The sequence below is a fragment of the Phalacrocorax carbo genome, chromosome 1 (assembly GCF_963921805.1).
Source record: "Phalacrocorax carbo chromosome 1, bPhaCar2.1, whole genome shotgun sequence".
NCBI lineage: Eukaryota > Metazoa > Chordata > Aves > Suliformes > Phalacrocoracidae > Phalacrocorax > Phalacrocorax carbo.
Genome location: NC_087513.1, coordinates 87471752 through 87499087, shown reverse-complemented (window position 1 = coordinate 87499087; position 27336 = coordinate 87471752). Strand labels below are relative to the sequence as shown.

General features: G+C 37.8%; 1 protein-coding gene across 4 annotated transcripts in view; it reads right to left on the bottom strand.

Moving 5' to 3' along the window:
- Positions 1–27336, bottom strand: part of SPAG17 (sperm associated antigen 17) — a 115499-nt gene that overhangs the window by 65382 nt on the left and 22781 nt on the right. For all 4 annotated transcript variants that reach the window (XR_010375159.1, XM_064465217.1, XM_064465226.1 and 1 more), the window contains exons 4-14: positions 25725–25856; positions 21753–21957; positions 17518–17712; positions 9136–9317; positions 6230–6385; positions 5431–5512; positions 4947–5065; positions 4062–4199; positions 3871–3984; positions 2240–2390; positions 354–584 (exon numbers count right to left, since the gene is read on the bottom strand). Coding sequence is in view for 3 of the 4 variants with exons in the window: in XM_064465217.1 (XP_064321287.1) it covers positions 354–584; positions 2240–2390; positions 3871–3984; positions 4062–4199; positions 4947–5065; positions 5431–5512; positions 6230–6385; positions 9136–9317; positions 17518–17712; positions 21753–21957; positions 25725–25856 (1705 nt within the window). In the remaining variant the exon portion in view is untranslated. The remainder of the gene's footprint in view (positions 1–353; positions 585–2239; positions 2391–3870; positions 3985–4061; positions 4200–4946; positions 5066–5430; positions 5513–6229; positions 6386–9135; positions 9318–17517; positions 17713–21752; positions 21958–25724; positions 25857–27336) is intronic.

Sequence of the window (27336 nt, the reverse complement as noted above, 5' to 3'; positions counted from 1 at the left end):
CCGTAACTCATGAGAGCCTATATTCAGAAAGGTATTTAAGCATGTCTTCAGTACTTTACGTCTCTAAAATATATTTGACGTCATTAGCAATAAAACAGTTTTCTAGTAAATACTTTTCTGCAGATATAATTTTAAAGAGTTGCTTAAATGAACTGTTAATGTTGTCATACAAAGTAGCTAGCTTTGTCTTTATCTAATAATCCTACACAGATAGGCAATGTACAGACTATACAATACTTGAAATTCAGTAATTTGTACAGGTAAGAAAAATCACAGCCCTGAAATAGCAAGTGATACAGTAAAATAAATAGATTTAAATTCTTCAGGAGTAATGTAAACAGAGGGTTTTTTACCAGAGCCTCTTGGAGATTTCCCACTAAACTTCTTTTCCATAAGGAATAGTTGTCTCAGCTGTCTTGCAAACTGGGCTGGATTATCCCAAGGTATATAAGACACTTCAGAATCAACTCCAACCATAGATCCAGAGCTCTCCAGGAGACCAGAGTCACTCAGCCCAGTCAACCTCAGGCTTTCAAAAGTAAACACTCTGAAGGCTCTTTCTACTTCAGCCCAACACAGTTGTTCTAGAAAAGTATTACAATCATTAACTGAAAATGTCCTTACGGCTCAGCAGAAGATAAATAGAAGACTCTGTAAGTGTATTGTTCTTGGCAGCTCTGCAAAAGCCAACAACAATTTCCTTAATGGTATTGAATCAAATTATGTAAGATACATTTTACACTGCATTCGAAGCTGAATGCTTTCAAATTGCAAAATGATATGCCTAACTACTAATCCATCTTAAACGAAGTGTTTCCTACATCTGAATACCTCTTGGCTCATTAACTTTACATAAATGATGTTGATTTTAAAATACTGAGTTGACTTTATCAAACCTGTTAACAACTCTTATTTTTAGTTCATGAAAAGGCTTCCATTACCATAAACTTTGTTATTACCTGTAGCTTGTCAAACAAAGGATCAAATGTTTTTTTTCTCTTCAGACAAAATTTTACACATAATTTATACAAAAGTACACAAGGTGCAAAGGCAATAATGAATCCTATTTATGGTTGCATGCATTGGTATTCACGAACAGTGACAATCATGAGAAGGACTGAATTTTAGGACAGGTAGTTCAGTGCCCAAATCATACAAAGATTATCTTCAGTTTGAAATATTTTCTCTTTACAGTAGTTAAACACCCAAGCACACCACACATCTTGAAAAAGGAGATCTCTCATCTCCTGTTCAAATCAATCACCTTCTTGATAAGAGCAAAGACATTGTTAACAGTTGGGAGAGTTTGGCAGTATTGTGAGGTCCAGTGAAGACCATCAAATTTGATACCCATCAGCTGGAATGCTACAGCAATATGGAATGCCTTAATAGCTTAATGTCTGAAATTAACATACCAACAACTAGAAACAATGCAGCGAGTGTAAATTAATCCAACACAAGGGATTTCAGGACTGAATAGCTGGGAAAAGTACCTTCAAATCCTGTGCCTTATATGATGGCATAAATGTAACCAAAGGGATTTGGATGTTTATATTTTTTAGCAGTCTAGAGTAAACTTTCAAAACTACCTAAGGGTATTTATGCAGTCTTTGAGATTGTTTCACAGTGTACTTCATGGTGGTATGCACACTCCAAGAAAAGTTACCTACGGAAGTGATTATGGTTGAAGAAGTGAATGTGTTCTTGGTTTGATAAAGGGACTGTTATAGAAGCTATTTCATTAACACCAACAGCTTGTACAGAATACATTCTGAAAGACATTTATTGTCCAATAAAAATCTTCTACCTAAGATACATGTGCTCCTCCACCAAAAGGGCACTGGTAAATACACAGCTTATGTCAGCGTCTCCCAAAATGCATTTTACATCCCAGGATCAAAATAGCAATTTGTAAAACTATTTTTTTTTCTCTCTCAGATTTAGTATGTGTTTTTATGGTCGTGAATATAAATAAATGAGTTCTAACATACTTCCAGCTCTTAGTCATGCAATATTTAATACTCATATAGTCTTGTCCATTAACCATGAAACTGAGGTCTAAAGTTAGCCCTAACTTGTATAGTAGGCTAAGGTATAAGCAAGAATGTGAAAATGGGAAATTCTGCAAAGGTTTTAGGCAGCTGAGAAAAAATTTGTCCCCAGATTCCTGCTATTTAATAGGATCATCAAACAGAAGGAAAAATTGAAGTTATATCACTGAAAAAGAAAATCAGTTTACCACTGGTACAATAATGCATGAGCTCGTGAACTCTGGCCAGGCGTTTAGTGTTCTTTTCAGTTGAAGGAAGGGTGAAATGGGTAAGTTTTGTAAGAGGCAGTTTATCCATCATTTCACGTTCTATCTTTTCTGGATTTAAGTTCTCCTGGACCTGGAACAAACGCCAAAGTACCAAAGTTAAAGTGAACTTTCACACCATGTCTAAAAATTATGTTTGAATAAAGAAATCTTTTTATAGCAAAATGCATAAGCATGTGCTTAAGTCAGTTGGACATAAACTTAAATTTGAGCATGTGCTCACAGTGTATTGTTGAATCACGGTGCCAGATACCTTAGGCAGAAAAAAAATGAGATACATAAGAGAATAACTGATGGCATAAAACCAGACACTTGTTCAAAGATACTTGCCTGTGCTAGCTAGACTCAAAAATTCTGGAATACAGAAGTATGTACTGGTCTATTCAGTCAGGCAGCAGGTACCTTCCATGTATCTTTCAGCTGGTCTGTGCTACTTCTCATAATAATGAAGTCTGTAAACTCATTGATTAGTCTGTGATTGCAGCATCCCTATACATTCAAGGATTTATCTTTTGAGACCTATTGGTATCTTCCAGCTTTGTCCTTTTTCTAGTATTACGCACTTACAGTATGTTTTTCTTGGACCGTATCTTCCAAACATTTTTCCTCTATCCACGCCACAAACGTTGCACTATATTCTGAATTTCCTCTGCAGTAAGTATATCATACATATCAAGCATATGCCTGCCAAGAGCATCTCTGTTGGTGATTGCTCAGTCCTGCCTTCTTCTTGAGTACCTTCAATGTGTCAAGCTCAGTTTGTTTTTGAATACTGTTTTAATCAATGGTCAATCAATAATCAATAGTCAAAGTATTCCACAGACAATTTATAATTCATGAAGCCAGGCAGATATACCTTAGCTGTGAAATCTAGAACTGTATTATCACTTGTATTGCCTTCTGAGTATTTTCAAAGTTTAATGGTAAAACTACACCCTGGCTTTGAAAAAACTGAGGAATTCACAGGGGTTTTTTTGGTTCAGAAAGTCTGGAAACTGTTACTTTGAAATAATCCCAAACCTTGCAATCTCTGACCCTTTCTGCCTTTGTTAGAATTTGGCAATATCTTACGTATACACTATACTCCAACCATTTAGCCAATCTGAGTACACTTCTTGTGTTCACTAACAAACTCTGTACCCTTTCTTATACTTCTCTACATCTTAGTATTTAATCTAGTCTACATGCTAAATCACTGTTATCAAGTTAGTAATTAATTTTCTGCAGCTTCATCAGTGTTTGACTAGAGTAAATCAACACAGTTCTGTAATATCTCCCATCTATGCCAAAGGCTAAACATTTTTATTAATAATGCACACAGATCACTGAAAGTAATATAATGCTCTACGTTTGTGATGTGCTCTCTGTCAGTAGCAGTAACCCATTGCTTCTTAAGCAGACTAAACACATGTGTTAGTGCATCTATCTCAGAAGGAAAAATCTAGGCTATGATGTTATGCTCTGTAAAAACACCACTCCATCCTTTCTAGTACATTGAGTGTTCACTGCCTGTGGACTTTAGAACTGTTTATATATGATAGGTAGTACTATACCTTCAGCAGGTGCAACCGCTGAGCCAGGGTATCATGGTAGTTAAATAAGAGAGGGTATTTGGGGGTGACAGTTGTTTTTTCACTGTATTTTGGAGAAAAGTAGTCATATAGATTCTGTTAAAAAGAAAGATGTATTAAACCCCAATAATCAGATTTGTCATTTTAGGAAGTTAACAAAAGACAACACAAACCTTTTTTTCACTCTCAGAAAGTGGAAGAGAAGGAAGGACAGAGGCTAAATGATCTGCAATGGTATGATGTAGCCCATCTGCCCGGGGCTTTGGCACCACCAGACTAGGTGGTGTAAGGTCTTCTTCACTTGCAATAACCTAGCAAACACGATATATGTTAGCATGGTTTACAGTATGACTGCTGCTTAACTCATTAAAACTACCAAGCAGATCCTGCTATAAGCTAAACACACATCCATGAATTTTGTCAGGAAAGAAAACCATAAATTTTTTCTACAAGTAGTAAAAATGCAATTTTCCGTGTTAGTTCCAAAATCATATTCTGAGTATTTTTGCCCAAGTCTATTTTCAGATTAAATTGCAAAAAGTGCTGACATTTTATTTCTAAAAGAAGGAAGATTTCCAAGTAATACTGTGGGTCTTTGCTAACTCACAGATTGTGCCTGAAATCAACAAAAGTTAAATCTGTCTAGCATTAGCACCGATATACACCACTTCTATGTCAGGCTTGCCCTAAGACCTTTATTCTGAGTAAAAGAGTAAAAGTCCAGTATCAATTACATTGTTGCAGGACATGAAAACTTGTTATTGACTTAGCTAAGAAATTACATATTTATTTTTCCTCATTTCATTATACTGGATCTGAAGCCCTGAGAAAAAAATTTTGGAATAACACTGTATATACAGTGTAAGTGCACAGCATGAAAGAAAACCAGAGGTCAGTTTTGAGTTGTGATTCCTTTGTATTGAACCTCCTTGCTCAGTACCTCCATGCACGATCTGTTATTTTAGGCTGAAACAGATGGATTTATTGATCTTTGATCAATTCATTATACCAGGTCTAAGCCTAATTAGCCACAGGAATTATAAAGAGAATATTCCCACCTGTTCTAACATGCAGTTCAGCATTAAGGGTACAGAAAAGTATTCCTCCGGAATCTGACTCAGCAAGTCATTGTAATACCTCATGTCCACAGAAGCAGCCAAAGTAGAAGCTTCTTCCTCTGTTGTAATAAGTGATAAAACGTTAAGATCAATTTCTTCAGAAATGTCCGTTTATACTATCAACCAGTTCAACCTTCAGACAACTTTTCCTAAAAAAGACTAACAAAGGCCATTACTGTAGAGCTCTTAAATCTGACTGTGACTAGGAACAGATGGAAAAAAGTGACTTTCTAAAGAACTTAGTTATCACCACTGCAGTCTCCAGAGACTTCCACCATATAGTCACCAAGAAACTACTCTCACAACACCAAATCACATCTTCAGCTTACTGTGCAAATAATTTCAAGGATTTGTGCAGTCAGATGAGTGAATGGTACAACAGAGTGAACAGCTATAGACCAGTGCTTTAACCCTTTAGACATACCCTGTGACAAAATAACTGTTGGCAGAATTTCTTCTCCTTGCCCTTTTTTCTTTGAAGGTGTAATCTCTGATGCTGATTGTACCTAAAGGAACAAAAATAAAGATGGAACAAATGAGGATTGAGTAACTAGATGGGAGAAATTGATTTCATTTAGCTTTGGTTACTTACCCTAGACCAGATGCTAAACTTTTATATGGCTGATATTAGGGGAGGCAAATCCCACCTAACTGAATGGAACAAGATAGTAAGAAAGTAGTTTTATGAATGCTTTAAATAAGCATTCAGTAGTACTGCTACAAATGGAGTAAGCCCATTTTTTCCCTGCCACTAGTTTATGTCCTATAAGACACTTTCTTCTGCCCACTTAAGCTTCTGTCTACCATAAACAAAAAAAAAAACCAAACCCCAAAACAAATCATGGATAGAACTAATAATCTTTTTTGGATAGTTCACAGATCTGCAACAAGATGTAGTAGCTCCATGCAGGCATAGTGATTTTCCAGACATAAGAAGGTGTCAGCTGAAGCTATTTAAGTAATTTTTACACCTGTGATACTTTATGCCGGCACCTGTATGATCCTTCAAATTTTCCTTTGTTTCCCCAATGCTCTGCTATTTTTTTCCCAATTTTTTAGGTTTTAAATGCTGAAGACAAAAATCCCAATTTCATTCACAAAAAAATTACACATGGAGTGATGGTCCAAGGTGAATTTCTGAGCACATAATTAAAGTCAGGCAATTTTAGCCTATAACTAGTTATTCTCTACAAGAAGCATGGTAAAGCACAAAGGATCCTTGCCTCAGTTACAGGAGGTTGTGTCGATTTGCTCTCTGATAATGCAGGCACATTAATAAATTTGGTGTTTTCCAAGTAATTACAATGCTGTCTTCTCCAGTCCAGGCAGTCATACATTAAACACGCAATGCTTTCAAACAGTGCAGTGCCAAATGCAAGCTATGACAGAAAATCAGATACAAAGGATGAAGTTTGCATACAAAAGTGTCATGTAAATTAGCCACGTGAGTCATTAGCTCTCTAACTAGCAGATCTACAACTGTTTAAAAATCTTGCAAGGGATTTTTTTTCTCCACTAATTCAAAACATTTTATAGAGTTATTCTAAGAAAACAAGGCCTCCTCATCTTTATTTGCCTGAACAATGCCACACCGCAGTATGGACCGAGTACTGCCCAACTGCTTTCATTGTTATAAAGTCTAACTTGTCCTAACAGTAACTATTCAAGCTCTGGTCTCTTACAACCAGAATTTAAGGTTGTTTTTTTTTTTTGATAGGAAGGAACAGGAGAGGTAACTTGAAATAATTGTATTATATCATATGTTCATGTTTCCACTGGTGATCAACCTGCAGCTTATTTTCAAGGTCAACTATTCTCCTGCCCTAGAAGAATAAAAATAATTTTAAAAACCACAAACAAGCCAAAACTCAACTAATAAATGTCATCTCATATTATTTTCTTTCTTTCTGTTGCCCTTTTAAAACAAGGGAAGCCTCAAGTACTGAACTATGAATTCCATAGTTGTGCAAGCAAAGGAATGTCAGCATACCAGCCCAACGCCCAAAGGGAGAGTGCTGTATCTCCAGAAGTCTGACAAGGAAAAAGTCAAGGTTCTTGACGTGGTGTATTGTGTTTTTCACCAAGGCATGGGTGCAATAAAAAGAATAAAACCAACTTCTATTTTAAATGTGAAACGCTTTCAATTACCAAAACCCTATCTAAGACCATTTACCACACTCAAGTTTCAGTGCCTTTAATGGATGTATTCTTTCCCTGTACATCCTAGACATTGTGGAAAAAATGAAATTATTATAATTTTTTAGACAATTTCCATCAACAGCGCTTCTATGAGTGATTATTTCACTTTTGGGAAAGTAGGGGAAATCTCTTGCATTAAAAAGTTTGCCTCTTAAGAGGTGGCTATCAACACTGGATGTCTCGATTTTAAGTGTCCTAAAATGAATCATGGTGAAGAAGCACAACTATCATTAAGGACTAAGTATATTAACTGACCCTTAAGAAGTATTAAGCATCTGCATTCTTCAACTCAGAACTTCTTTATGGTGCTTTAAAACAAGCACCACAAATCAATGATCAGTTATGGAATACTTGTCTCAGTTTTCATAACATTTAAAGACTAGAGGAGATATTGGGACAGAAGTTCTATTTGTGAAAATTTGTGAAAACCAGAATTTTCAGAGATAATATTCTTGCACCATTGTTCTTCCAATTCAATACTCTTCTGAAAAATGGGCTATTAAAAAACCTTCCATTCATATATTACACACTAAAAATCCAGTTAAATTATTGGAGTGTTTTGAATGCACAATCTTTTAAACAAAACAAGAACTTTTACACAGTTACAAGTAACACAACCTGGCTCTACTCAATGGGACATATGCAAAGTTTAGCCACATTATATGTATAGCCTTATTACATGTATAATTTCAGTTATGTGATTCAATTTACTTGCTCTCTCTTCTCATGACAGACACAGATGCTTGTCAAAAGTTCTCTGAGTCTAACCACTAGTGAGTCTTCAACAAAGGAAAAAATTTTAATATTTTCCTTTAGAAATAATTATTTGAACATGGCAATTACTTGCTGTATATAATACTCTATCTTTCCTATCATTGTCTAACAACTTGTCACACGAGTTTTCCTTCTGCATACCTTGGACTTCAGGGATGCAGCAAGCTAGGACTCATACTCCACGAAGTCCACTAGAACAGATTTACTCTATCCACCTATGATTTCACGATCAAGAGTATAAAGATAAGTAATGTTATAAACAGCAACCCAACACGTTTCCACAACTGAGGCATTTTTAATGCATGCCTTGGAAACCACTGTGGATTTAGCTAAACTCTGTTCTGATCCCTTCTGGATCAAGGGTACTTCCCAGCTCACCAGACTGTTTATATACAGGATTTAATGTACTATAAATAAGTGTTAGGAGTGTGTAGCCTATCCTTTAACCCTAATAATATAGACTAAAAAACCAGTAGGTTAAATCATGGCATGTTACTTTCTTTTGTTTTAGCAGTTTATATTTTTTACTGCTGTCATTGTCGATTGAAAAATAGTAGACTTTGTACCTCACTAGACTTGAGAGCCTAGGTTGGAAAAAATTTCTAATGGTTCACTTTCTCTTCCAGTGCCCGGTAATAAGCCTGACTCAGCAGGCTATAATGAGTAATGAGCCAGAGCCATGTTTTGGGTTGGGCAAAAAGAAGCAGTACTGGGTATGCTAAAACAACATTTTATAACAAAAAGCATTCCTGCATTCATTTTAATTTGTTCTCATGTGACGGTTCTGAGATACAGTGAGTAGACCTGCTGTTATGAGGACAAAATTTTTCTGTTATTTCATACTGACATCTGACCCTGTAATGAGATCCAAATTGGGTCTATGTAATGATGCTGAAAAAATTTTATACCTCAAACTGTTTTAAAACTCTGCTGCTGTGGCCTACAATATTAAGAAACTCCAAGTCAGGTATTTTTAGTCACGGGACTCCTTGTGAATACATGATGAATAAACTTGTTGGATACATAGGAAATATACTAACTACTCTGATTCTGTTTCACAGAAGACTAAGCTAAAATTCCTGTCATTTCTAAATTGGTCTTAAATGTTAACAAACCACAATGCATGTCACGCGTTGTGAAAGCAGAATCTACTGACCAACATTTCTCTGTCAGACCAATCAGGGGGAAAGGCACTCTCCTTAACTAGGTGATGAAGTCTGGCAACATTGAAGAGACTTGATCCATGCTTTCCACTGTTCAGAAGTGGCTCCAGGTATCTCCAAAATGTTTCCAAGTCTTTGATAGCTTCATCTTTCTTTCTTTTCTCTGCTTCTACAACTAACATTTATAAGTATTAGATAAATCATGGTACAATGCCTCCTTACAGAAAGCACAAATCATATATTAGTTTTCCATATGTTAATATAATCCCATCTTCAGAGTCTCAGCAAAAACCTGACAAGTCCAGGAAGATAAAGCCTCAGTAAAACACAGTTGCTCTTTTAGAAGGAAAAAAAAGCCAAAACCAGAACCACCCCCTTACCTCTTCCCCCCGCCCCAAGCTAAACAACAGCGTTGAGTATTTGAAAACTAGGAGATATAAAAATCCCAGGTTGCACTTTTCCAAATCTGCCAGCACTACCTTGATGAACCTGTTCCTTAAGTATAGGGTAAGCAAGCGTTATTATCACAATTTTATCGGTGTAGAAATTGGACTGAAAGGAAATTAAGGCATAGTATGACTATGAATTGCAAGCGTAGAAGTTGTATTATTTCTGTTTTTACTGCGTAGTAATGATCAGTTTTCAAAGGTGCTCTAGCTACAGAAAAAAACCTAAGTTCTCAATTCCAGTCTTACAATCACACTCTGGAATCCAAGATCAACCATAGTTTTTGTAGCCTAGTTTAAGAGATGTAAGGACACTAAACTTGCAGTGACTTGCCTTCATCTGGACTTATGGATGGTCAGCACTTCCAAAACCTATGTATGAAGGCCAAATACCTCACTTGTGTAATTCTAGTATCCCCATGGGTTTAAAACAAAACAAATCAGTGAGGCTGTGGATTCTTCCAAAAATGCTCATCTCCTTAAGGTTTTCTAAGTCATATATGCCTCCTGTAGCAGCCATCAGAAATGTTCGCCAATTAACTTATAAAATAGTTTTATCATGATTTGGAAGATATGTCCTGTTAAGTGACTCTAGAAACTGGGCAGGAGACCTGGGAACTCTGCCAAAAGATCCTGTAGGTATAAGACATTCTCATGAGTTCAAGGGAAGACTGAACAAGTACTTTAGAAAACAAACAAGGTAAATCTGTTGAGCTTTGCTAAAAAGACAAAACCACATCAGGATCAGGAAAATCCCCTGACATGAAAATAAACAGTGGCTAGGTGATATATGCATTGAGAAGTTACATACATGCTTTCCCTACTACTCTTTTCCTTTTCCTTCCATTCCTTTCTTTCACCCTCCCTTGGGCATCAGTTTGTGAGCACTTCTGGAGACAGATCACTGGCCTAGACGGCCCCTTGATCTTAAACAGTCCTATGCTCCGTCACAGAATCACAGAATGGCAGGGGGTGGAAGGGACCTCTGGAGATCATCTTGTCCAACCCCCCTGCTTGAGCAGGCCAATGGATTAATCTCTGCATTTTTGCATGAAAGGTGAATGGCACTGTATTAATAGCATTGTAGCTAGACATTCCTCTTTTACAACAGAATAACAACATTTTACTAACTCCACCCCATAGTTTAATAATAAAAAACACATTAAAATGTGAATGACACTTAGGCTTCCCCTTTCATAGAAACATCATGGCTTGCCAGGATCAGATGTTCTACCCTTGTCTACTGCATCCCCTCTTAATTCTTTTACCTGCAGTCCTAAGGCTTTTCCTTCCTCAAGTATATTTTCATCATGTAAACCCTCTCAGAATGAATTAACGTGTTCATGGGTAAACCCAAAAGAAGGTGCAGGAGCTGGGAGAAACTGTCAATACAGAAGAGATTTGGCACAACCCCACAGAGGAACTGAATTACCTTGAAGTCCCACTAATAGAAATGAGGCAGTACCCAGCAGCATACTACATGATTTTGGAACAACAGCAACAAAAATCTGTTATCATCATATAACCATGGAAGAAAAGCAGTTAGTATATACTAACACATAAAATCTGTTATCATCATATAACCATGGAAGAAAAGCAGTTAGTATATACTAACACATAAAATCTGTTATCATCATATAACCATGGAAGAAAAGCAGTTAGTATATACTAACACATTGCACAGTGACTTTGAACAATCATTGGGAAAAAGAAATCCTAGAACCACTAGGATGTGTCAGGTCACACATTTCCAGCAGAAATGGAGAAAAATTAATTCCATTTTGTCAGGATTGGTCCGAGTTCTCTCATTAGCGTGCAGAAAAGCTGAATTAGTAGTAGAGTGATTGGAGGAACAGAAAACTAACCATATGAAAGGGTAATAGTAGTGCTTGACTTGGTAACATCACAAAATGAAAGCCATTAGGGGATGCAAACACCTGGGAAGGAAAAGGACATGAAAGCTGTGGTCCCTAATCCATGATTCATGTGCTTTCATGCTAGGAACAACAGAAACGCTGTAACATAATTGCATTTACAGGTTACTGTCTTCCTTTCTAAAAGTACCTCTATATATTACTGAAATTATCAACCATGATCTATTTTGTAAGTCATTCAACTACAAAATACTTGAGTTAATACCTACTCCAAGGCACAATTGACTATACCTGTATTTGCTGCTGACAAATGTTTGTCTTAATATGACCTTAAAAGCCTCAAAGACACAATAGTACTCCTACACTGTCTACTTCAGTACTTCACTAACCTCACCTGTAGAATGTTTCTTCCTGCTAAATTTTATTTTCTCTACTACAATTTAAACTCACCATTTTCTGTTCTAGCTTCTTACAAACTCGAAAACGTTTATAATTTCTCCGCTACATCATTCAGCCTTCTGTTCTTAAACTTAAGGTTAACAATGCAATTTTTTTTTTTCCTCACAGGTAAAATTTTATAGAACCCTAATAATTAGCTTTCCCATAATTTGGAATTTTTCTGATTGGCACACATTTTTTACCTCACTATTGAGTTGCATAAGATTACTTCACGTATTTTTTAGGACATATTCTCATTTATAATCTGGAGATGGTATTTGATTTTTAGTGGCATAGTGATATCGCTGACCTATGTTCATTTTTGAAGTCAGCATGATAGCTTATTTTTCAAACCTGTCACCTAGCCATGTTTCCTTGGTTTTATTTGTACATTTAATTGTTCCTATATAAGCATACTATATTGCCCATATTAAACAGAATAGTCCTTTTTACAGATTATTCTTCTCTATTCTGTCAAGAACATTTTACTTTTGAACCACACCCCTTTATTCCAATATCCATGAGAATATCAAATAATACCAGACCCAACACCAATTCCCTGGAGTCTGCTCCATGCATCCTTCTATTTGATAATAAACCTTTAACATTTACTCTACAGAGGCCAAGATTTTTGAATGAAACTGCACCTACTATATATTTATGTAGACCTACCTTGCTCACTGTGGGCCATGTGAAACAGCCTTCTTAAAACCCAAATATACAACAGACTACTCCTCTGCTCAGAAGGCCAGTACTTCGTTTTGTAAGGAAATTAAACTTGTCTGACATGATTTGGTCTTGAACAGCAATCTCTAGCTGCTATTCATCTCCTCATCTTCCTTTTAAGTGGTTATAAATTATTTGTTCCAGTATTTTTCCAGACACAGAAATTAAGCATATTACATCGCCTAGGCTATTTATGTTCCTTCCCCTTTTCCTCACAGCTCTTTTTCCACTATCTCACTTGCTCTTTATAGGTTCTCAAATATAACTGAGAATGGCAGGCAGATCCTTAAACAGAATATATTTTAAATTAATCTGAATCAGCTGATCTGAAAAGTTCTCTCCCTTACTTAAGTAGCACTTGGTAATTTTACCTATCCCTCCACAATCTGAAGTTGAATCTTTCTGCTACACAATCATAGAATCACAGGTTGGAAGGGACCTCAGGGATCATCTAGTCCAACCTTCCTAGGAAGAGCACAGTCTAAACAAGATGGCCCAGCACCCTGTCCAGATGACTCTTAAAAGTGTCCAATGTGACCGAGTCAACCACTTCCCTGGGGAGACTATTCCAATGGTTGACTGTCCTCACTGTGAAAAATTTCCCTCTCATGTCCAATCGGAATCTCCCCAAGAGCAACTTGTGTCCGTTTCCCCTTGTCCTCTCCATGTGACTCTGTGTAAAAAGGGACTCTCCATCTTCTTTGTAACTACGCCTTAAGTACTGGTACATGGTGATGAGATCCCCTCTGAGCCTTCTTTTCTCAAGGCTGAACAAACCCAGTTCTCTCAGCCTATCCTCCTATGGCAGGCTTCCCAGTCCTTTGATCATCTTGGTGGCCCTTCTCTGGACCCCTTCCAGCCTGTCCACATCTCTTTTGTATAGCGGGGACCAGGACTGTACACAGTACTCCAGGTGTGGCCTGACAAGCACTGAGTAGAGCGGGATAATGACCTCTTTATGTTTGCTGCTGATGCCCTTTTTGATGCAACCTAGCATCCTGTTGGCCTTCTTGGCCACAGCAGCACACTGTTTGCTCATGTTGAGCTTCCTGTCCACCAGGACCCCCAGGTCCCTTTCCACAGAGCTGCTCTCCAGCCAGGTGCATCCCAGTCTGTGCTGCACTCCTGGATTATGTTTTCCCAGGTGTATGACCTTACGCTTGTCCTTGTTGAACTTCATAAGGTTCTTGTTGGCCCACTCTTCCAGCCTATCCAGATCTTCCTGCAGAGTGGCTCTCCCTTCTGGAGTGTCTACTTCCCCACTCAACTTGGTGTCATCCGCAAACTTCATCAGGCTACACTTGATCCCACTATCCAGACCACTCATAAAGATGTTGAATAACACTGGGCCCAATATCGATCCCTGGGGGACTCCACTAGTGACAGGCTGCCACTTGGAAAATGAGCTATTTACCACCACCAAATGCTACCAGCATTAATTATGGTTAGTTATAACTAGCACCTATCTGCAATGGTATTTGTAATGAAAACAGATTAATCACCCACAACACACATGACAGCAAGGAGTACCAAAAGCCTTGCATCCTTATATCAGAGGTCCACAAAGAATGCATGGTTTAGCCAAGCTGTTTTCTTGCTATGCAACCTATCCTTTCTTAGTAATGGGGAAAACTTGCGTTACTACCTATAATACTACTTATAATACTATATATACTTATAATACTTATACATGATACTACCATGCATATTTATTTCCTCACAAATTTTACTTACTACTTATTTAAGTTTACTGATGTCTTATGTACAAGACAAAGAAAAGATAATATAACTTTGGAAATATTTGGGGAAACTTGCCCCTGCCCCCTCACCCCCAGCAGGTGTTGCAAATAAAATAAACCCATGCTTCCTGCTCTCTGCACTTTCAACTACTTTCTACTAAGACATTACCTTCAAATTTTACAAGTTCTAACAAAACTATAAGCTGGAAATTATGTTTTCCTCTCATTCTTTTCCCAGAGATAAGATTGCTCATCAGACAAATTCAAACATGACATTAGTTCCTTGAGTCCATCAGTTGGTCTGTGATTGCCTAACTCTTAAAAGGTTAAATCTATGTGATTCGTATTAACTCACCTTGGCACCTTTCAGGACAGATTCCCTAGTGCCCACACAATCTAACCTGTAGCATTTGCCACGAAGCAATATGAGCAACTCATTCTGTCAACATGAATGAAAAGGAAGAAATGGCATGCTGAGATAGTTCTGCCTGCACAACACTATAGATAAATGGTTTGTATTCATCAGTGGTCAGAATGGCAGTGAGTCACAACATCCCATCTATGCCCTTCAGCACTCCAACATAAACAATCCTCATAATCCTCTCCCCTGCTCAACATACCCTGGACACCATTCCTCTCATTTACTGGGTTGCTCATGCTATCTCAACAGTGTCACAATCCATCTCAAGGGATTTCCCAGCACCACAGAGAACACTGCAGAAAGTCAATATGCACAGTTATAATTAGAACCATAACTATTAGTCAAAAAACACATGTATGAACAATTACGGCTAACAACTCAATTTTCTCCCCTATGCTTTTTTATCACCAGATTTTGACTTAGATTTAAAATAATTCAGGTTGGAAGGGACCTCAATCTCTTACTTGAAGTATAATCAACATGAAATTCAAGACAAAAGGCTTGGGGCTTTAGCTAGCTCAGTCTTGAAAAATCTCCAAAGACAGAGATCACACAACCTCTACAGGCAATGCTTGACTGTCTTTGGGGTAATTCCTGCCCACCCTATATCTTGACAGAATCTTTTATTTCAGTTACAGAGTCACAGAACGGTTGATGTTGGAAGGGACCTTTGAAGGGCATCTGGTACAACTCCACTTCTCTCACTTTGATGAGATCCCTGTGTGCCTTCTCTTTTCCAGGGTAAACATTCCCAGCTCTCTAAGCCTCTCCTTACATGAGAGGTGCTCCAGTCCCTTAAACATATTTGTGGCCATTTGATGGGCTCTCTCCAGTAGCTTCATATATCTCCTGTACTGGGGAGCCCAGAACTGGACACAGGACTCCAGGTATGGCCTCACCAGTGCTAAGTAGGAAAGGAAGGATCAATTCCCTTGACCTGACACAGCCCAGGATACCTTGTTTGCTACAAAGGCACACTGCTGCCTCATGTTCAATTTGGTGTTCACCACCGCCTTCCCCAGGTTCTTTTCTGCCAAGCCTCTTTCCAGCTGGTCAGCCCCCATCATGAACAGGTGCATGGTGTTATTCCTCCCCAGGTACAGGACTTTGCCCTTGCCCTTGTTGAATTTTATGAGGTTCCTGCCAGCCCATTTATTCAGCCTGTCCAGGACCCTCTGAACAGCAGAGCAACCCCCTGGTGTTTCAGCTACTCCTCCTAGTTTTGTATCATCAGGGTACTTGCTGAGGGTATATTCTGCTCCACTATCCTGATCATTAATGAAGATGCTGAGCAGGAGTGGACCCAGTATTGCTACCTGGGGTACACCACTAGTTACTAGGCTTCATACCACTGATCGCTACCCTTGGGGTCAGGCCATTCATCCAGTTTTCAGTCCACCTCAGTGTTTGCTTATCCAACCCATACTTCATCGGCTTCTTTATGAGGAGACAGTTCTAAAGGTCCTGATGAAGTCAAGGCAGACAGTATTCGTTGCTCTCCCCTTATCTACCAAGCCAGTCATTTTATCATAGACTTTATCAGATTGGTTAAGAATGACTTCCCCTTGGTGAATTCATGCTGACTGACCCAACACTTGTCCTTCATGTACTGGGAAATTGCTTCCAAGATTAGCTGTTCCATCAGCTTCCCAGGCATCGAGGTGAGGCTTTCCTCCAGTCCTCAGGCACCTCTTCCAATTGCCATGATAATTCAAGACTTATTGAGAGCAGCCTCACAGTCACATCCAAGCCAGCTCCCTCAAGCATTCATGGGTACATCCCATCAGGTCCCATGGACTTACATGTCTCTAGCTTGCTTAAGTATTCCCTGACCTGATCCTCTTCCACCAAGGATATATCTTACTTGCTCCAGATTTTCCCCTTGTCTCTGGGGCCTGGGATTTCCAAAGGCCATTCATGACCACAACCGCTCTTCACTGAGGTACTTGGAAAAAGTCTTGCTCTGTGATCTTGGTAACCTTCTCAGAGGTGTTAGAAGGATGCTATGAGGTGGCCCATAAGCCTTCTCTTCTCCAGATCAAGTAAGCCAAGATCCTTCAGCTGCTCCTTACAGAGTGGCTGTCTGCTGGACTCACTCAAGTTTATTAGTATCTTTCTTGTACCGAGGAGCTCAGATCTCTGGTCACATGAGAGCAAAGTAACCAGCAACAACCACTTCCCTTGATCTACTGGCTATGTTACTACAGCTCAGTATGGTTAGCTTTCATTAATGACTCATATTTAGCCTGTTGTCAAGAGAGGTGTTACAGCCTGGGGGCAGCTGAGTACAATTGCAGGGTGTTAATCTGTGGCGTATTTGGCCGGAGCCACAGCCCCAAAGTAGCCAGCTGTGCACTTCCCCTGAAATTACCAAATGAACCAAGTTTGCTTAGCAAAACACCTTCCTAGCTAATGACTGACAGAAATATGCATTTGATAAAATGTTGTTCTTTGGTGGCTACTATGGAAAACTATGGCTGGAACCACTGCCTGCTTAGTCAGTCCCTCTTTCCACTGTCCAGCTGAGTCAAGTTTTTGCACTGACAAACCATCTGGTTTGGTGACCAAACCAATAAATGGTAATACCATTTTTGCACTGGCAAACACAGCTGTTCACAGGTAACCTGCACAAACACAAGGCACAGAGAGAAAAAGCACAGCAGGAATAGTCTTTACTTGGATAAAAAACAGTCCCCTTTCTACACAAATTTTGTTCTTATGACCAGATTACCTTCAGGTGAAAGTAAAAATTGTTCCTGAAGTTTAGTTGCTTCCAAGTATGTCTGCAATGGTTTATAATTCTCAGAAGAAATTCTAATTACACTTGAAATGTTAATCCCAAGATCACACATCACAGGCAACAGCTGAGGGTTATGGAAATCCAAAATTATAAAGTAATGATGGGCACCATCATCTGGTTCATCATCTGTTCAAAACACAATAAAACCAGATTAGAGCAAGGACATTCAACAGTTAAACAAAATTCATTTTTTTCTTGACTATACAGTGATATTGCAAATTAAGGTCAGAGAAACAGTTCTTTTATAATCTCATTGGGATAATTACACATAAATTTCAAAATATCACATGCATTAGACTGAAGTTTTCTGTAGGAAACCACCTAGAACTCAGCAGGAAGAATATAAGTCAGAAGTAAAACTTGTTTGGAGAAGCACCAGGAGAAAAACTGGAGAACCTGATTATAACCAGAATGCTAGTTGTAGCAGCATTTCTGTAGTTGCTTCTCTTAAAGGAATTTAGTGTCAGGACATACTCACATGCTCTAATGGTAGTTTAAGCTATCCTATTTCATTCAGCAGAAAGCTGGCCAGGGAGCCCACACAGAATAAGCTACAGTGTCTTAGCTGAGAGATGATATTAACTGTAACAGTTTTGAAGGATTAGCTGTAGGTATGAGCTCACTCACTGGTGAGTGCTGCCTGCCCAACAGGTTCATGCTTGCTAGATGGACTCCTGTCAAACCCTTATCAGCTGGCAATACCAGATCACACTAGCTCTTTCAGCTGGCAAGGGGCATATCCAAATTAATCCTAAAGTACAGATGAGAAGTTTCATTGAGTGCCTGCTCCGTTTGGGCTTATTACTTCTGTAGATATATGCATAACAATGTTTCAGTACCAATGCAAAACATTATGTAAGTAAAAACAAGCTGCCTAGAAGCTTGACTCTAGTCCAATTTAATTGCAGAGATTCCCTTTACTGCCCATGCAGAAATATAGGTATTCAGACAGGTATCAGGTGATTTAATTCATCCAGCATGGCTATTTACCTTAAGACAACAGAAACTGCCTGCTGAAGTTCTAGTATCTCTCCATTGACTATGGAACATATACAATTAATGCAGATCCTGCACTAACAAGAAAATATGGGTTTATATCCTATTTAGCATTGAGATTCTTCCTTATGCCTACTAACACAACACACTTAAGTGTCTTTTGGGCACTCCTTAGCTCACGGGACTCATTCATCCATGGGAGAAAAAAGGATAGGAAAAAAGGTATCCTGGCATTGACATCTGCCTGTCTTCAGGTATATAGCCAGGGCTGCGCAAATGCTGCTACCACCCGGAGCAGCAGGCTGGCAACACTGTTGTCTCTCCTCTTATTGTAACATTAGGTAAATATAAAAGAACTTATGAATTTGGAGAAAGACTGACTGAGGAAGCAGCCACCACAGCCCAGTATATATATTGCAAAAGCAAAATCAAAACCAGAAGAAAACTAGTCCATTATATCAGTGCTAGTATTGAAACTGAACTACACATTTTGATGCCTCAGTTACTGCAGGAAAAAAAACCATGAGCACATAAAATTACTGAGCATTAATGATTTCTAACAAAAAAGACAGATGTCTGCATAGTGTCTTACAGAGATCCCAAAATTCCAATGCTGATAAGAGTGCCTGCCATTCAAGAGTTATACTTATGATTATGCTAATAACCATGACAAGTTAATAATAATTAGTCAGCTCTAATAATCAATGACTAGTTCATATTTAAATGATGAAAGCCATCAATGCAAGTAATCTCAAGATTACTCAAAAGCAGAAATATTCAATTTCAGAAAGGTGATAACATACTAGGGGTGAATGATAAAATTACTGTTAGCTACTAGAAACAGATAAAGATTGCCTTTGAGTTCAAGACATTGTCATATATAAGCAATAGCTCAGACTACTCTTAAGTGAAAATTGGGGCATTTTTCTCTTTTGGCTTTTTTTTTTTCTTGATACAGCTATATTAGAGTGGCCAAGAATGCTGAAAAAAAAATTTCACTATATCAACTTTAAGGATCTTCATGTCTTTTGCTCACTCTCATAAAATACGGAAAATGCATGAAGTACTACGCTCCTGGTAGAAAAGTTTCATAGATGTACATGTTCTTGATACCAAGAAGTAGAGCTGGCACCACTTTGTCCCAAGGCACAAAACAAAAGCATAGTGTGAGGTACTTCAGAACCTCAATTGCCATGTTCTTGAGGAAGGACAGAAATTACTGACACAGTTGTTTCACCACACTTAATGTGCATTTAGAACGATCTCCAGAAGTTTTGGCAATAGTTGACTTAATTTTCTCTTGATATGGACTTCTAGGTGGAACTGTCAGGAAGAATGAAGAAACAATTACCTCTCCATAAAACAATAGTTGTGTTTTTCCTGTAGCCAAGGGTGAAGGGTTTGCGGGGTGTTGCCCCTTCTTAGGGGGCTATAGGTTCCTCCTCACTGTCTTCCTCAGCACAACTAAATGAAGTAGCAAGGTCAGATTCCCTTCTCCATTGTTAGGTAGTTCCTTAGCTGGACCAGAGATATATATCCATGTATACTTCAGACTGGAAATTAATCCACTGAATACAATTTTTTTGTATGAATCAGAATAAATTTGGTTTTTGTTAAGCCTAACTGTGCGGATGCACAGTGAATGTGGTAAATTTCTCAGAATGGCTCCAGCTCTGCACAGTCATGACTGTAAAATCAAATACAGCACGAGTGACCAAGCATATAATACCTCAACAACTTCTCCTTGGAGGCAATCTGCAACTATTGCTATTTTGTAAATATCCTTGGGACTAATGAGACAAATCCCAGTGAATAATATCATAGTTTAACAGCAGTACTAGTAGTTCATGATATAAAGCTACAAAGCATACTAAAGAAGGATACTTTTCATGGCTGTTGGTTTTTGGAAGTAACTTGTATTTTCCTTACTTTGTCTTCTCATTAGCTGTGACTAACAAGGCAACAATGCACGGGTATCTTATACAGGTACCTGATGTTTTCTGCTCACGTCTCAAGGCAGTAGGGAGAAAAAATGTTGGAGCTGGTAGAATTGTTTCTACAGGTCCTAATGGAACACACTCAAAGCCACTCTCTACTGTACATTCTGTACCAATTTATAAGATAACATGAGTTCTCTGCATTATTTCAGCTTGGATTCTTACAAGCATGAACGTTCCTTTGAAAACTTATTTCAGGCACTGAAAAACCTTAAAATTATTGAAAGAATGATGGCTATGCCAAGGCTTATCTGAAAAACGAGGAGCTATGCAGAGATAGCTACTGTTCTATTCTTGTGTATTTTTGGCAGCTTCGCTAGATTCAAGATTTGCTCTAAACACCTGGACCAATGCTTTTTAAATGCTTGAAGAGTACCATTGATCTCAACTGAGATGCAAACAGAGGTCTGATGAAAGAGTGAGGAAAGCCTGCAGCAGTTCAACCAGGGAGTAGAAGGTACACATAATGCATCCAAAAATCACCAAGTGCTTCTCCAGCAGGAGAGATCCTGTTTATGTAGATGTCGCTCAAACACATTACGGTCCAAATTAAATGTAACTGTGATCTAATGAGGAGAGCTATGCACATTCTCCAATATTTTTTGTTCTAGTGAAATTTGTAACCATGGGTGCTACGTATTAAGAATAAAGATTTTCTCAGCACTAGTTAGTATATTATTCCTTACACTGTATAGCTCATTTCTGGAGTAGATTTCTTCAGGTCTCAGTTCTATCCACATGTTTGTACAGTAAATGAAATCATATTGCTCTTTGTACAGAACCTGGCTTCATCCCAGACAATGGCAGATCTGTTATACTTTATACTACAAGGAGAAAGCTGCCTTGGGATACTGACACAAATGCGTTTAGTTATTCTGAAATCCTTCTGTAAGAAAGGTTTTGTTTTTGGCACTTTCTTTTAGTCTTACACATGCTAAAACATTTTTGATGTTGACATGCTACATATACCTCATCTTTATTTCTTGGACTGTGCAATTTGTCCTAATACTGAGCCGAACACAGTGCCCTCTTCAAATGCAAAGTGGCAATGCTTTAATATTGCCAAATAGATCTTAGCTTTTCAACATGGAACAAAACAAAGTATTTGGTGAAAAGCTAGGTTGCAAGATTTCTAGCAAGTTTATCAGGAGTAAATCTACGTTTTTTACATACCGATGCATTTGTTGTCTTCTTCCACTTCTCCCCGTCGCTTCAGTTGGGTGTCCTTTTTAACAGTGACTGGTGCTAGAAAGCCTACTTCTTTCTTTTTTCCTTTCCTTTCTTTCTCAGCTGTCTTGGCACTAGAGAGGTTCTCTTTTCTGGGAGGTTTAGCTTTCTCTTGCCCTCCATCTTTTTCCTTTTGTTGCTCTTCTTCTGCCTGACAAGAAGAATAAACTAAGTTCTCATTGTCGCCTTGGTGCAGACAAAGGGCAGACTGCTGTAAAATTTTAGTGGTTCAATTTTTTTATTTGAATACTTTCCCTCTCAGCCACTATAATGTTGATGTGGTGAAGCTGTCTTGAACACTCTGCTTTATCCTTCTCAAACACAGCATTTAGTTTATTATATTCTTACTAAATCATAGTGCTAAGATTTCACATTAAAAAGGAACTCAGAGAGGTAGGCAGACATTATACCTACAAAACTAATGAAATGCAAACTGGTAGAAAGACAACTAAAGGACCCTTGTGCTTTAGTTACTGCCACTACAACACTTGCATCAGCCAGAAACCTTCCCTGGACTGAAGGGAAATAAGACAAAAATTCAATTTCTGTTAAGTATTTAGCATCTCTGTTAACACTCTTGAGTATGGTGTAAAATGGTACCAGCACTATTTTTCTTTGATGTAAATATCTGTCTACTATAAACTAGAACCAAGAGTCTTGTGCTCATTTCACACAGGATATTACTCAGCCATTCTCATTATTTTCAAACAAAAACACCTAGATTAAGGTCTGTTAAGAGTAAAGAATGAAAAAAGATTTTTTAAGTATCCCAAAGCCTCACACTATAAATCCAGAAAGCTCAGAGCCAGCCTAAAATTAAAATAATCAAAAATAAATTAAGGTAAAGCAAGGTGTTGTAAGAGTAAGAAAATCTCCACCTTATTTCTACCCAGCAGCAGGATGATGCACTAACTATGCAAGAATAATATTTAAGGATTGTAAACCTAAATTAAATACAATAAAACCATATTAACTTCACTTACTGTTACCATCCTGCTGGTGTCACTTTAAAGGCTATTAAAGCAACAAGAAAAGCTTTCCATGCAAATGAGATAGGGTGGTTGACTCTACACAGTTGCTTTGCCTAGATTCAGCTGGAAAAGCAGACTCTCCAGCTGTAGAAGTTGCGTTTAGTTCAAAATCAAAACCAAAGCAGAAAATTTTCCTGCTTTCCCTTCTTCATGCATTCCTTTTCTGTAAAATGTAGAAACAGAGATTCTTAAAACTATTTGTGCTGTGAAATGGGGGATTTGGATGCTTTCATTATTTTCTTTCTAATTTATTCCACTTTCAACATTTCAAAACAAAGATTTTGATAGTACTACTTTGATTCTAAACGGATGAACACATGAAAACAGATGATACAATCATCAGGATATGAAGTTCGCATCAGCTTTATCTACTGCATCTGTATCATTTTATGTAATTAAGTCTCAAATAAGCAAAGACATTTCTGAAGTTGCCAAGATTCCAACAAAGAACACTAGTTGACCTTAATACCTCAGGAAGTAAAAACCTCTCATTTCTAGGACTCTTTCCTTTTCCCCTCAATGTCATATTTCTCTTTCCCTACAAGGTGTGGCTTTTCGTGGAGTTTCTAATCTTCCATTAGCTTCTTTATATTCTGTAATTTTATTATTTTAAGCTTCATATTACAGAATCTTACTACCTGAAACAGTTTTCTAATTCAGAGATGCTTCTTCTCTTCTGCATATTAGTTTAAATGCACACACCTGTCAGTTTATGACAAGCTTCTGCTCCTACTGAAATACAGAAATTTCATAATGGTTTATTTTTGTTTATTCACTTGCTGTTTTACTTCTGCCAATCCATTCTATTAATGGATATCTATTCTAAAAAACAGTGGAGATTTATGCTGGCTTTCTGAGAACTGATCTGCTAGTAAATCCTGGTATCAACCCCCTAGTTGCTGGCAATGGAACCTGTGCTGTACAAGATACTTGGAAAGGATTAAAAATTCTATGGCAGACAATTCAGAGTTGGAATTCTAAATTGAAAGCCAGTTTCTGCCCGTCCTGTACTGCAGATCATCCTCATAGCCAACAACCATCCTGATTCTTGACTCTGTCTTTGTCCTTCAACTGCTGCTCTCATGTTTGCCTGTCACGCTTTGATATAAATATAATCCAGAGGAGCTGACAACTTTGTCCAGACTGCTTGGCTAAAACAGAGGAGAAACTGTAAATTCCAGAGATTCTTCAACCTTCAATACTGACTATCCTCAGATTCTCCAGGGAAATAAAATTATACTTACAAAAGTAATCTTGCCAAATCAAAGCTAAAGGCTACCTTTTAATATTGACATGCCTAATCTTTAAACTTCAAATTTTTGTTTTAACAGTTTACTTATCAGCAGTGACTGATACCTAATAGAAAAGGAATTTTTTCTCCATTCATTACAAAAGTCTGCTCTGTAGCTTCAGCCTCTCAATTTCTCTTCAGCTTGAAAATGCATTTTTTCTTCTCAGATTCTTTATATATTTCCGTGGCTTACACTATCATTTGCTAATCGGTTCTGTAATTGACTTGTACGGGAACAAGACACAACTTTAATTTATAACCTAGCATTTAGGATTCTTGAACTTGTGCACTATACTTCATCCACCAATTACTCCCACAAATAGAATTACTGATAAAGAAATTTACAGACTTTTCAACTACAAAACATCTATGAAACCATTTTCTTCTTGTGTCTTTTATATGCATGGACTGCTTAGGTCTCCATATAATCACATTTTACTTCATAGTTTTTGATCAATTAACAGTGCAAACTATTGCAGCAATTTTATGACCTTCTGGTAACGGTCTTCAGCTGCATGAATGCTTGCTGGAAAAGGACTATAGCAAAGACCAACTGTTCAGTAAGTTGTTGAAATGTATCAAGAACTATTTTTTTAATTACAGACATTAGAAAGCAGTTAGAGATCTGATCTGATTGTGATTCTGTGCATGCTTGGTGAAATTCCTCCTAGAAAGCTTAAGTAATCTGACGGAGGCAATCTTGGATCTAGTAGGCATGATCCTGGACAATATGTGGAAGTGAATTTTGGGAACACTGGAAAATGTGGTACCCAGTTCTGAGAACCAGACTTCAAGATACAAACTATTTGGAGAGAGTTCAGAAGAGAGGAACAAGCATAATCAAAACCTAGAAGCCATGATGTATATTTGTGGGTTTTTTTAGTTAAATATGTAATATATTTCTGCAGAATGAAGATAACAACTTGTCCCCATACACAGTGAGAAGCAAAGCAGTAATGGGTTTAAATTAGAGCAGGGCTGATAAGGTTAGGAACTTTTTCCAAATGGCCATGTTGCAGAGATAGTTGAGCAGTAATACTGATTGCTGTAGAAAAGTGAAAGCACAGGTTCAAAGAACATCTGCCAGGAATAGTTTGTGTGCATTTTTTTCCTGCCTTAGTGCCAGAGGATGGAATAGATAACTCCTAATTTCCTCCAGAGAGGTGATTCATGATAACTTCATCATAGTGCTGCTCTGCCTCTGTCCTTCATACCTCCCAAGTAATAACCTCTCCCACCTTTACTTCAGTAGTGATACATTCAGCTGAACCCAGTTTCTAGCTCTATTTTCTATTGGTTCTAAGACTCATCTGAGACGTTACTACTCTAGCAAAGAGTTCTTGCACAACATTTTTTTTCTTTTTTTTCCCCCCCATCTTACCTGCATTTGAGTAGAGAGCTGCTTCTCCAAAATCTAATTGACTTAAAAAGATAAATTTCTATTCACATTTCTCTTCAGTTACAGATCTACGAAGTTAAGCATGAGGAGAACGCTGAATTTATGCAAACAGCAGTAGAATGGAAGTGTCTTCATAAAGTTAATTAAGCATCTTCATAAAGTTAATTAAGTATCCTCCCTAAGGCATACTATAGTACCTTCTTTTCAGCTTCTCTTCTCTGAAGGTCCTTCTGTTTGAGACAAAGCAGTTGATATTTCAACAGCTTTCCAGTTAGTGTTATGGGAATTTCTGCACCACTATCCAGAATGGCTTTGGCTACCTCTATCACCTGCAGAGAAAAAAAAAAACAACAAAAAAAAACCCCCACAAAATAATTATTACTTACATAATTTTAATAGTGCATTTGACACACATTTTGCATGCTGCAATGAGGAAGTGCTAGCTCGCATTGTACAATGCTTTGGTCAAAATGGCTTCACTTTCAGAAAAACAACATTCAGTAAAACAACATTCAGTAAAACATACAGCTATTTGGTTCCAAGACCTCGAATGAAGTTATATCTGCTATAGTATGAGATAAAACTAGAAGGGAGAAAACTTCTGTGATTTATGTAAAGGTCAACAGACACACAGTTCTCACAGTATAATGTCATTTTTTTTTTAGGTTTTAAACAAAGAAGCAACATTAAGCAACTACTTATTATAAAGTAATAAATTAAAATGCATTTAACAGATAGCAAATCAAGAGGAACAGTTTGGAGTACTGTTTACAAAGTGACTAGTGTCTGAGGCACTAGCCTTGAATGAAAGATAAAAACTTCTTGAAGGGAATTTGAGAGGGTCTGTCTTGGTGAAAATACACCCCCTCCCTGTGTAATTCTGATTCCATTGGTATGCAGCCTAATTGGGGTGAAATAAGGCTATTGAGTTTTCTTAGGGTGATGACAGCAGCGGGAACATACAGCTGCATTGTCCAGATGTGTGGCATTGACAGGCTGTTTTATGACTATGTTTTTTACAGCTTGTTTCCACTAAATTTCATACAACTCACTAACATCTGGGACGTTTTCCTTGGAGCCTCATAACCACTTTATTTACTGCGAAAAAAATAAAATAACATAAAAATACCATAAAAAGTTGTTATATGTTTCTTTTCACTTGTGTTGTCTCTGTAATAAAGTTCACCTATGTAGGAAGCGCTGTTGAGGAATAATATAACCATAATATTTTCCTACTTTTGTTTTTAAGCAACCATCAGCTTTATTTATAACCATGGGCTGAATTAGGTGTTACTCAAATGTTCTGACATGTTTCTCTTTTCCCCTCTTGGAGCAATTACAGTTGGGCACATATGGTGTCAATTTTGCTTGCTAACATTCAGACAATGAAGGTGCACACTGCATCTCACTGAACTGTGTCTTGTCTAATGCAAACACCACCATTAGCTTTAAGCTTTCATAGTTTCTTGCCCAGCTTAGAAATTTTCACTTCTGAAGTAAAACCTAGGTAAGAAAATGTAGCCACTAAAAATGATCCTCTGAATACAACAAAGCCAAAACAGAATCCAGACTATTATACACCAAATGATTGTTTCATACAAATGAAAGCAAAGTACACAAAAAGAAATATCTTGAAATTCTTATTTTTCTGAATCACGTAACAGGGAGACCAAACAACCAGCATATTTGCATTTATAAACCCTCCCAAAACAATCCTGCCCCTCCAACACTAACAAACCTGATGATCTCCTTAACATACACATTATGGTTAAGATTACATGATGGTTAAGAAAATACATTACGGGTAAG